We start from the raw sequence: 12,415 nt of genomic DNA, 5'->3' as shown, positions 1-12,415 counted from the left end.
AAGGAGACACAAGTCTGAAACCAAGTCTGTTTTTTTACATCCATTTTGAATGACAACAGATCCTCTTTCAATGCAAAAAATCTTTCCAACACTCCCCCTCGATAACCACAAAGCCTTGGTGTGAAATAGCTTCCCTGTGGCACAGTTGGTAGAGCATGGTGTTTGCAACGCCAGCATGGTGTGTGCAACGCCAGGGCTGTGGGTTTGATTCCCACGGGGGGCCAGTACAAAAATGTTCAAATAAAATTAAAAAATGCATGAAATGAAATGTATGCATTCACTACTGTAAGTCGCTCTGGATAAGAGCGTCTGCTAAATGACGTAAATGTAAATAGAACAATGTTATTCTCTGATCCCATATCTTCAAAATAAAATCTAATTTTATCGGTCTCATACACATGTTTCGCAGATGTTATTGCGGGTTTAGCGAAATGCTTGTGTTTCTAGCTCCGACAGTGCAGTAATATCTAACAAGTAATATCTAACAATATCACCACAAATACCCAATACACACAAATCTAAGTAAAGGAATGGAACTAAGAATATCTAAATATATGGATGAGCACTGTCAGAGCGGCATAGACTACGATACAGTAGAATAATAAAATAGATTGTATTCATATGAGATGAGTAATGCAAAATATGTAAACATTGTTAAAGTGACTAGTGATTTCAAGTCTATGTATATAGGCAGCATCCTCTAATGTTTAACAGTCTGATGGCCTTGAGATAGAAGCTGTTTTTCAGTCTTTCGGTCCCAGCTTTGATGCACCTGTACTGACCTCGCCTTCTGGATGATACCAGGGTGAACAGGCAGTGGCTCGGGAGGTTGTTGTCTTTGATTATCTTTTTGACCTTCTTGTGACATTGAGTGCTCTAGGTGTCCTGGAGGGCAGGCAGTTTGCCCCCAGTGATGCTTTGGGCCGACTGCACCACCCTCTGGAGAGCCTTGCGGTTGCGGGCGGTGCAGCTGCCATACCAGGCGGTTATACAGGATGCTCTCAATTGTGAATCTGTAAAAGTTTGTGAGGGTTTTACGTGCTACGCAAATTTCTTCAGCCTCCTGAGGTTGAAGAGGTGCTGTTGTGCCTTCTTCACCACACTGTCTGTGTGGGTGGACCATTTCAGTTTGTCAGTGATGTGTATGCCGAGGAACTTGAAGCTTTCCACCTTCTACACTGCGGTCCCATCGATGTGGAAAAGGGAGTGGTCCCTCTGCTGTTTCCTGAAGTCCACGATCATCTCCTTTGTTTTGTTGATGTTGAGTGAGAGGTTGTTTTCCTGACACCACACTTCCAGATTCCTCACCTCCTCCCTGTAGGCTGTCTCGTCATTGTTGGTAATCAAGCCAACTACTGTTGTGTTGTCTGCAAACTTGATGATTGAGTTGGAGTTGTGCTTGACCAATGAAGTCATGGGTGAACAGGGAGTACAGCAGTGGGCTGAGCACACACCCTTGTTGGGCCCCAGTGTTAAGGATCAGTGAAGTGGAGGTGTTGTTTCCTACCTTCACCACCTGTGGGTGGCCAGTCAGGAAGTCCAGGACCCAGTTGCACAGGGCGCGGTTCAGACCCAGGGCCTTGAGCTTAATGGTGAGCTTGGAGGGTTCTATGGTGTTGAATACTGAGCTATAGTCAATGAACAGCATTCTTACATAGGTATTCCTCTTGTCCAGATGGGATAGGGCAGTGTACAGTGCGATCGCTGTGGATCTATTGGGGCGGTAAGCAAACTGAAGTGCGTCTAGGGTGACAGGTAAGGTAGAGGTGATATGATCCTTGACTAGTCTCTCAAAGCACTTCATGATGCCAGAAGTGAGTGACACGGGGCGATAGTAATTTAGTTCAGTAAATTTAGTTCAGTTACCTTTGCTTTCTTGGGTACAGGAACAATGGTGGCCATATTGAAGCATGTAGGGACAGCAGACTGGGATAGGGAGAGATTGAATATGTCCATAAACACAACAGCCAGCTGGTCTGCGCATGCTCTGAGGATGCGGCTAGGAATGCCGTCTGGGCCAGCCGTCTGGTTCAGGTTCTCATCACTGGTACATCCTGTTTGAGTGGCAGGTGCTTCAGGAAGCATGTGGTGAAATCTCTTCAGATTACCTAAACAAATTGACAACTAGAATGCCAAAGGTGTGCAAGGCTGTAATTGCTGCAAATGGAGGATTCTTTGATGAAAGCAAAGTTTGAAGGACACAATTATTATTTTAATAAAAAAATCATTATTTATAACCTTATAACCTATAAATCAATGTCTTGACTATATTTCCTATTCATTTTGAAACTAATTTCATGTATGTTTTCATGGAAACAAGGACATTTCTAAGTGACTCCAAACTTTGGAACGGTAGTGTATGTCTTGTGTCTGAGCCATTGAATGGTGACTCCACTTTGTCTCTATACTGACGTTTTGCCCGTTTGATTGCCTTGTGGATGGAATAACTACACTGTTTGTATTCTGCCATTTTCCCAGTCACCTTGCCGTGGTTAAAAGCGGTGGTTCGTGGTTAAAAGCGGTGGTTCGCATTTGCTGCCGAATGCTGCCATCTATGCGTGGTTTCTGGTTAGGGTAGGTTTTAATCATCACAGTGGGTACGACATCTATACACTTCCTGATAAACTCAGTCACTGTATCAGTATATTCATCAATATTATTCTCGGAAGCTACCCTTGTCCGCGTTATCAAAACATATCCTAGTCCGCATGATCAAAACAATCTTGAGGCGTGGATTCCGATTGGTCAGAACAGCGTTGAATAGTCCTTAGCACAGGTACTTCCTGTTTGGGTTTTTGCCTAGAGGAAGGGAGGCGCAATATATGGAGTTGGAGTTATATGGTCAGATTTGTGGTCAGATTTGCCGAAAGGAGGGCCTTGTAGGCATCCTAGAAGTTGGAGTAGCTGTGGTCGAGTGTTTTAGGAGCGTAAATACTACAGTCGATGTGTTGATAGAACTTCGGCAGCCTTTTTCTCAAATTTGCTTTGTTAAAATCCCCAGCTACAATAAATGCGGCCTCGGGATATGTGGTTTCCAGTTTGCATAAATGAAGTTCTTTGAGAGCCATCATGATGTCAGCTTGAGGGGGGATATACAGTACAAGGCTGTGACTATAACCGAAGATAATTTTCTAGGGAGATAATATGGTCGGTATTTTTTAGTTTAGTTTATTAATTCGACCATTTAAAAAAACAAGCACACATAAAACTTGAAAAAGCCATACATGGACATTAATAAAATCATCTAGTATAACACACAATAAAGTCTGTGACTTATTTCCATTGTGGTCCTCTTGAGACAAGATGGCTAGACAAGATCGAACACAGTGTGGAAGTGAAAAAAATAAAACAAAAACAGAGAAGGACATCTATCTCATCATTCCAGTTACATCATAGGGGTCATTCATATGGGCACAGAAGACATCAAACATATTTTTACTTTATTTTTAAAGCCGCCCAGAGAGGACGTTGTTTGTATGGGCAGAGGCAACTCATTCCATTCTGAGGCTCCAGTATACAAGATATTACCTTTCCCAGCATTACTCCTGAACCTGTACAAGCACACATCAGCAACACCTGATCTGGTGCTGTGATTGTGTGCATCCCTAACACGAGGAAAGTAATCACTTAGATATCTGGGCACAGGACCATACATACTCCTGTAAACCAAACCTAGTCTAATCTGGGACACCCTAGCCTCAACAAGCAGCCAGTTTAGTTCCTGAAAGCAGCTCCTGCCTATGTGAGTACGTGGACTCACCTTCAATACTACCCTGATCAGCTTATTCTGGGCAACCTGGAGCTTCCCCTTCATAAGCTTAGATAAGCCTCCAAACCAGGAAGTACTATAATAGTCAAAATGGCATTGAGTGAGGGCAGTAGCTAGCACTTTCATGGAGTCCTTATCAAGCTGCTTGGACTTTCTAGCCAAAAACTTGTCCTGGCATTAACCTTCCCTAGCACTTTATTGGCCATGCTCACACCTCCCAAGCTTCCATCAAGGATACATCCCAAGTAGCTAACAGAGGTTTTAGTAGTCAGCACCTCGCCCCCTAATTCCACACTGATTTCAAAGGGCCTACTCAATTTATGTCTGGATCCAAAAATAATTGCTTCAGATTTCCCTGAAGTGCAGAGATAGCTTATTATCTCCAAGCCATTTGCTAATGTTAGTAAGCTTTGTGCTAAGTATGCTCTCCAACATAGTTTTACTTTTGTGAGACACCAGAAGTGTAGAGTCATCCTCCTAAAGAAAAATACAGCAAGAACAAGCATCTTTCATATCGTTAATATAGACTAAAAACAGCAGAGGCCACAGCACGCTCCCTTGCGGAACGCCACAACTCATTGGTTTTGCCTGAGACAGTGAACCATTAACCTCTACTACTTGCTCCCTTCCTGATATATAGGACTTTACCCAGCCAATAGGGATACTGTTTAACCCCAGTGCCTCCAGTTTGGAGATTAGGAGACAGTGGTTAACTGTATCAAAGGCCTTCTGTAGGTCAAGCAGTACCATTCCATAGAGATTTCCCTCTTTGATTGTGATGTATTCTAGGTGATGTATTCCTGCTGCAGTATATCTCCGCATTCTGTGCTCAGTTCTTTTGCCGGCAGTTGGTCTCGGTGTATCATACAATGTGTCCATATGGCAGAGGGAGACACATTCATAACTAGAGTGCAGAGGCTTGCCCACTGTCCCGCCATAGATGGAGACCCATCTCTGCAAAAGCCCACCATTCGATCCCATGGAATCTGCTTATCGTCAATATAGCCACACAGCACACTGAACATCCCCTGTGCCGTTTCATGCTCGGGAATCGTGAGACAGAACAATATGTCCTTGTAAATAGCATCCCCCGTCATTTATAGTGAACAAAAGTCAATGCATGGGCCTCTCTGCCCTTATAGCTAATGTCTATTTGGAGAGCATAATCTGGTTTGTTTTTGAGTTATTCAGGCAGTTTCCTCTTCAATGCTAGAAATTGCTACAATTATTTGTTTAACTGTGTTATATGACATAGGTATTGATGTGAGTTTCTGTGCCTCTGCCGCTCCACACATTGTGTTCACCATTTCAATTGCGTCCGCTTAAATCAAAGTCGCTGCAATAGTGTGTCATTTCATAGCAGTCCTAGCTATTCACCGTGGGAATGATTCAAGTGCAACGGTCAAGTGTAGCCTTTTCCCATGATCTAAGGGAACTCTCTGGTTGAATTTTATTTTAATTTATATTTTTAAGGTTAAACACATTGCAAGATTTTGAGATACAAAAACAATTCTAATATACAGTACCAGTCAAAAGTTTGGACACACCTACTCATTCAAGGGTTTTTCTTTATTTTTACTATTTTCTACATTGTAGAATAATAGTGAAGACATCAAAACTAGGAAATAACACATATGGAATCATGTAGTAACCAAAAAAGTGTTAAACAAATCAAATATATTTTAGGTTTTAGATTATTAAAATCAAATCTAATTTTATTTGTCACATGCGCAAAATGCAACAAGTATACAACAGGTAGACCTTTCAATGAAATGCTTAGTTACAAGCCCTTTTAACAAACAATGCAGTTTTACAAAAAAATACCTAAAAAAATAGAAATAAAAGTAACAAATCTATAAAGAGCAGCAGTAAAATAACAGTAGCGAGGCTATATACAGGGGGTACCGGTACAGAGTCAATGTGCGGGGGTACCGGGTAGTTGAGGTAATTGACGTAGTATCTACATGTAGGTAGAGTTATTAAAGTGACTATGCATAGATAATAACAGAGAGTAGCAGCATCGTAAAAGAGGGGGGGCAATGCAAATAGTCTGGGTAGCCATTTGATTAGATGTTCAGGAGTCTTATGGATTGGAGGCAGAAGCTGTTTAGACGCCTCTTGGACCTAGACTTGGTGCTCCGGTACCGCTTGCCGTGCGGTAGCAGAGAGAACAGTCTATGACTTGGGTGGCTGGAGTCTTTGACAATTTTCAGGGCCTTCCTCTGACACCGCCTGGTATAGAGGTCCTGGATGGCAGGAAGCTTGGCCCCAGTGATGTACTGGGCCGTACGCACTACCCTCTGTAGTGCCTTGCAGTCGGAGGCCGAGCAGTTGCCATACCAGGCAGTGATGCAACCCGTCAGCATGCTCTCGATGGTGCAGCTGTAGAAGATTTTGAGGATCTGAGGACCATGCCAAATCATTCCAGTCTCCTGAGGGGGAATAGGTTTTGTTGTGCCCTCTTCACAACTGTCTTGGTGTGCTTGGACCATGTTAGTTTGTTGGTGATGTGGATGCCAAAGAACTTGAAGCTCTCAACCTGCTTCACTACACGCCCCCCATCGATGAGAATGGGGGCGTTCTTGGTCTTCCACAATCATCTCCTTTGTCTTGAACACGTTGAGGGAGAGGTTGTTGTCCTTGCACCACACAGTCAGGTCTCTGACCTCCTCGCTATAGGCTATCTCAACGTTGTCTGTGATCAGGCCTATCACTGTTGTTTCATCACCTAACTTAATTATGGTGTTGGAGTCGTGCCTGACCGTGCAGTCATGAGTGAACAGGGAGTACAGGAGGGGACTGAGCACACAACCCTGAGGGGCCCCAGTGTTGTTGGTCAGCGTGGCAGAAGTGTTGTTACCTACCCTTACCACCTGGGGGTGACCCGTCAGGAAGTCCAGGATCCAGTTGAAGAGGGAGGTGTTTATTCCCAGGGTCCTTAACTTAGTGATGAGCTTTGAGGGCTCTATGGTGTTGAACGCTGAGCTGTCGTCAATGAATAGCATTCTCACATGCAGTTGAAGTCGGAAGTTTACATACGCTTAAGTTGGAGTCATTAAAACTTGTTTTTTAACCACTCCACAAATTTCTTGTTAAGAAACTATAGTGTTGGCATGTCGATTAGGACATCTACTTTGTTCATGACACAAGTAATTTTACCAACAATTATTTACAGACAGATTATTTAACTTAGAATTCACTGTATCACAATTCCAGTGGGTCAGAGGTTTACATACACTAAGTTGACTATGCCTTTAAACAGCTTGGAAAATTCCAGAAAGATGTCATGGCTTTAGAAGCTTCTGATAGGCTAATTGAAATAATTTGAGTCAATTGGAGGTGTACTTGAGGATGTATTTCAAAGCCTACCGTCAAACTCAGTGCCTCTTTGCTTGACATCATCGGAAAATCAAAAGAAATCAGCCAAGACCTCAGAAAGAAAATTGTAGACCTCCACAAGTCTGGTTCATCCTTGGGAGCAATTTCCAAATGCTTGAAAGTACCACGTTCCTCTGTACAAACAATAGTACGCAAGTATAAACACCATGGCACCACGCAGCCGTCATACCGCTCAGGAAGGAGACGCGTTCTGTTTCCTAGAGATGAACGTACTTTGGTGTAAAAAGTGCAAATCAATCCCAGAACAACAGCAAAGGACCTTGTGAAGATGCTGGAGGAAACAGGTACAAAGCATCTATATCCACAGTAAAACGAGTCCTATATAGACCTAAGCTAAAAAACCACTCAGGAAGGAAAAAGCCACTACCAAAATTCACCCAACTTATTGTGTGAAGTTTGTGGAAGGCTACCTGAAACGTTTGACCGAAGTTAAACAATTTAAAAGGCAATGCTACCAAATACTAATTGAGTGTATGTAAACTTCTGACCCACTGGGAATGTGATGAAAAAAATAAAAGCTGAAATAAATCATTCTCTCTACTATTATTCTGACATTTCACATTCTTAAAATAAAGTGGTGATCCTAATTGACCTAAGACAGGGGACTTTTACTAGGATCAAATGTCAAGAATTGTGAAAAACTGAGTTTAAATGTATTTGGCTAAGGTGTATGTAAACTTCCAACTTCCGACTTCAACTTGCCAGTTGTAGGTGTTCCTTTTGTCCAGGTGTGAAAGGGCAGTGTGGAGAGTAATAGAGATTGCATCATCTTTGGATCTGTTGGGGTGGTATGCAAATTGGAGTGTGTCTAGGGTTTCTGGGATAATGGTGTTGATGTGAGCCATGACCAGCCTTTCAAAGCACTTCAAGGTTACAGACGTGAGCCCTATGGGCCGGTAGTCATTTAGTCAGGTCACCTTAGTGTTCTTGGGCACAGGGACTATGGTGGTCTGCTTGAAACATGTTGGTATTACAGACTCGGACAGGGAGAGGTTGAAAATATCAATGAAGACACTTGCCAGTTGGTTAGGGCATGCTCGGAGTACACGTCTTGGTAATCCGTCTGGCCCTGCGGCCTTATGATTTTTGACCAGTTTAAAGGTCTTACTCACATCAGCCACAGAGAGTGTGATCACAGTTGTCCAGAACAGGTGATGCTCTCATGCATTTTTCAGTGTTACTTGCCTCAAAGCGAGTATAGAATAAATGTACCTCGTCTGGTTGGCTCGTGTCACTGGGCAGCTCTTGGCTTTGCTTCCCTTTGTAGTCTGTAATTGTTTGCAAGCCCTGCCATAGCGTCGGAGCCGGTCTAGTACGATTCGATCTTAGTCCTCTATTGACACTTTGCCTGTTTGATGGTTCATTGGAGGGCATAGCGGGATTTCTTCTAAGTTTACGGTTTAGAGTCCCACTCCTTGAAAGTGGCAGCTCTACCCTTTAGCGCAGTGCAGATGTTGCCTGTAATCCATGGCTTCTGGTTGGGGTGTATACGTACAGTCACTGTGGTGATGATGTCATCGATGCACTTCTTGATGTGGTGTACTCTTCAATGCCATCGGAAGAATCCCGGAACATATTCCAGTCTGTGCTAGCAAAATAGTCCTGTAGCTTAGTGTCTGCTTCATCTGACCACTTTTTTATTGACCGAGTCACTGGTGCTTCCTGCTTTAATTTTTGCTCGTAAGCAGGAATCAGGAGGTTAGAATTATGGTCAGAGTTGACAAATGGAGGGTGAGGGAGAGCGTTGTACCCGTCTCTGTTTTGGAGTAAAGGTGGTCTAGAGTTTATTTTCCCTCTGGTTGCACAATTAACATGCTGGTAGAAATTAGGTAAGACGGATTTAAGTTTCCCTGCATTAAAGTCCCCGGCTACTAGGAGATCTGGATGAGCGTTTTCCTGTTTGCTTTTGGCCGTTTACAGCTCATTGAGTGTGGTCGTAGTGCCAGCATCAGTTTGTGGTGGTAAAAAGACAGCTACATAGAATATAGATGAAAACTCTCTAGGTAGATAGTGTGGTCTACAGCTTATCATGAGATACTCTACCTCAGGCGAGCAAAACCTTGAGCATTCCTTAGATATCGTGCAACAGCTTTTGTTTACAAATATACATAGACCACCAACCCTTGTCTTACCAGAGGCTACTGTGCTATCCTGCCGGTACAGTGTATAACAAGCCAGCTGTATGTTATTCATGTCATCTTTCAGCCACGACTTGGTGAAACATAAGATATTACAGTTTTTAATGTCTTGCGGCTAGGATATATGTATGTGTGTATATATTTATTGTTATTTATTGTTTTGTAGAAATTCTCCAGCTACTCCATTTTCATATTACATGAACCTACGTGGGGTCGCAAACCCTAGTTTGGGAACCACTGGTGTAGAGTTTGTTGTCCTTCTGGCAGGTTCTCCCATCTCAGCAAAGGAACTCTGTATTTCTGTCACTAGTGATTGGGTTCTTGGTCACCTTTCTGACCAACATCCTCCTTGCCCGTTTGGTCAGTTTGGTAGGACAGCCAGCTCTATGCAGAGTCTGGGTAGTTCCATTCTTTTTCCATTTCCCAATGATGGAGAACACTGTGGTCTTGGAAACTTGGGGTCACGTACCCTAGTTTGGGAACAGCTGTATTAACCCTATCTCTCACGAGACCCCAGCAAAGATTGGCTTTTCATTTATCTGACTTTTATTTATCTGCATGTCCAGCCCCTGTATTTGGCCTCACACTTAAATGGAATGGAAAAACACTTTACAAATGTCAATTAAAATGTTTTGCCAGAGCAAAAACCTGATAAAAATGAATTCATATAAATGCTGTACAGAAATTGTTTGCTCGCTGTGAAGTGAATATGCAACTAGTCAGGGACAATTGTATGGAGTTTGTGACAGCAACTATGTGCGCTTATTACAGTATTATTGACAATATGTCATGGGATTTCTAATGATCTTCTTTGTAGAAGAACCCCTTACCTTAGAACAACACTTGTATAGCTTGTGAGTGTCTTAGAGCAAATGTTCCATATGCGTGTTCGTGAGCATATCAGCTTTTCATCGATAGAGCTAATAGTTTAAACCTCAGACCATTCGGTCTTACAAACACTGCTCTAGCTCAGACCCCATGAATCACACATACTAATGGTTGATATCTATTGATACAGAAGAAATAGACTAACCCATTGGTACAACCCACTATGTTTAAAACGTGCTAGCGTTGCTGTGGGACACATTGGGTTAACATGTTGTAACGTAGTACTTTAGTAGGTGGTACACAAGTGGAATGAAGTATGTTCCTAATCCTGCATGTTTTCCTGGTGCCTTTTTCCTGGACATACAGCCACTGAACTATGAGAGGAAGAAGACCTACACCCTTCACATTGAAGGAGTGAATACCCACGTGGAACCTCGTTTTTCCTACCTTGGTCCTTTCAAAGACACTGCCACCCTAAAGATCACTGTGGGAGATGTGGACGAGCCTCCTGTATTCTCTATGGATTATTACATCATGGATGTTTATGAAAACGCTCATATTGGTACAGAGGTGGGGGCTGTAACAGCCCGGGATCCAGACAGCAAAAACAGTCCTGTCAGGTAAGAGCTTGGAGACAATCTATTCTCTGTCTGCATCACCTCATCCCTAAGCCTGGGTAGTACAGGATCCAGAACTAGGCTAATCATGTGCCACTCCTTGTTTTGTGTTCAAACATGATTCTCCAGTCTGGTCAGGAAAATGTTTTGTTGTTATGACTATAAATTAAAAAGCAGCAAATGGGCTCTACTAGACAACACATAATATGCATGTATGCTCACGTGCAAAGATATGGTAATATTAACATGATTTTAAAAAACATACAACCCTTCAAGTGTCCTAATAGGAATCAGCTTTCCTAGTTTGCACGGCATGGGCTCCAATTATCATGTCTAAAAGCTTAGGGCCGTTCAGTCTATACAAACCTTGTATTCATTTTCACATTCCAAGAAATGAAGAGGGAATTGCGTCATAACCTCATATCAGATACAGTACATTATCCATACCCCAATAGATTGCAATCTAATAGTCCCTATTACATGATATATGATCTTGGTTTGGTGAAACACCACGATGTACATATGGAATTCCGCAATTGTATTAAGCACTGAACCGCAGTCCCTTCACATGTTATTGTGGCCATATCTCTTTCCGCCATGTCTGCAAAAGACAGGCTGGCTAGCCAGACCCTTTATGAAGAAAGATGCATCTATAAAACATGTTCAAGGAGTGATAGAGATGCTGACGGAGTCTGACATTTTTAAACAAGATTCTTATTGTGAATCAACAGCTTAAGATATTTGAAAGGGATTTATATTAAACAAAAGGAAATCTGCATATGAAAGGGTCCTGGTGGGATACCTCCCCCTCGTCTAATTCATAGAGCTCTCTGTCTCACTGTTCACCACCAGAAAGGAAGAGACAATGGGAAAGGTTTGAATAAAATCCATTTGAACTGAGAAAAAGAAAAATGGCACAAAATAATATTCCTTGAGTTGGTGGTTGACGGTTTGCTGTTGGAGACAGATCGCAGTCTCTCTCTCTCTCTCTCTCTCTCTGATGCTGCTTTTACCTCATGTATCATTTATGTTCCCTCAAGATACGAAGAAATAAGGCCATTAGTTAGATTTTTTTAAGATCATTTCAGGTCCCTTTGTTATTGACACATTTTAATTGCCGAACAAGGTGGTGAGTCATAATCATCACAGCAAAATCTTCAAGTCCCTCTGAGGACCAAGGTGCTGTCTGATCTGACACATCCATGATGAGAGTTCTCTAGCAACTCCATAACAGTTACAGAGAGTAATAACCTGTGTCACACTCGTAGTGCACTGTAAATGGTCTTCTGTAATAGTGCTAACATATTTTAAATAAAGCCCTATGCATGACTCAGGGTTGGGGAGATATCTGATTACAAAAAAAAAAAAAATGTACACACTAAAATAAAATGAGGGTTCCTCAAGGGTTCTTTGGGAAGGGTGATGGTTCTATGTGGAATCATAATGACTCAAATAACCCTTTGAGTTCTTTGATGGTTCTTTACAGTTCACCAAAGGGTACTTTGCTCTTTTAGTCATAATTTAAGGTAGGGGAGGCAGCTCATTAGAATATTTTGGGGCGGCTCTTTTTGTGCAACCGTGAGTGAGTGTCATTCCAGTTCATCTAACGTGTTGTTTTATGCCATTCTATACTATGGCCAGTGACTGTCTTGTAAAAGACTTTG

General features: G+C 42.4%; 1 protein-coding gene across 1 annotated transcript in view; it reads left to right on the top strand.

Moving 5' to 3' along the window:
• Positions 1 to 12,415, top strand: part of LOC115154008 (cadherin-18-like) — a 242,751-nt gene that overhangs the window by 173,513 nt on the left and 56,823 nt on the right. Inside the window, exon 7 of the mRNA XM_029699766.1 lies at positions 10,501 to 10,754. Coding sequence (XP_029555626.1) covers positions 10,501 to 10,754 — 254 coding nt within the window. The remainder of the gene's footprint in view (positions 1 to 10,500; positions 10,755 to 12,415) is intronic.

This window comes from Salmo trutta, chromosome 2, assembly GCF_901001165.1.
Source record: "Salmo trutta chromosome 2, fSalTru1.1, whole genome shotgun sequence".
Lineage (NCBI taxonomy): Eukaryota > Metazoa > Chordata > Actinopteri > Salmoniformes > Salmonidae > Salmo > Salmo trutta.
The sequence above is the reverse complement of the archived record's forward strand: the minus strand, read 5'-3'. Positions and strand labels throughout refer to the sequence as shown.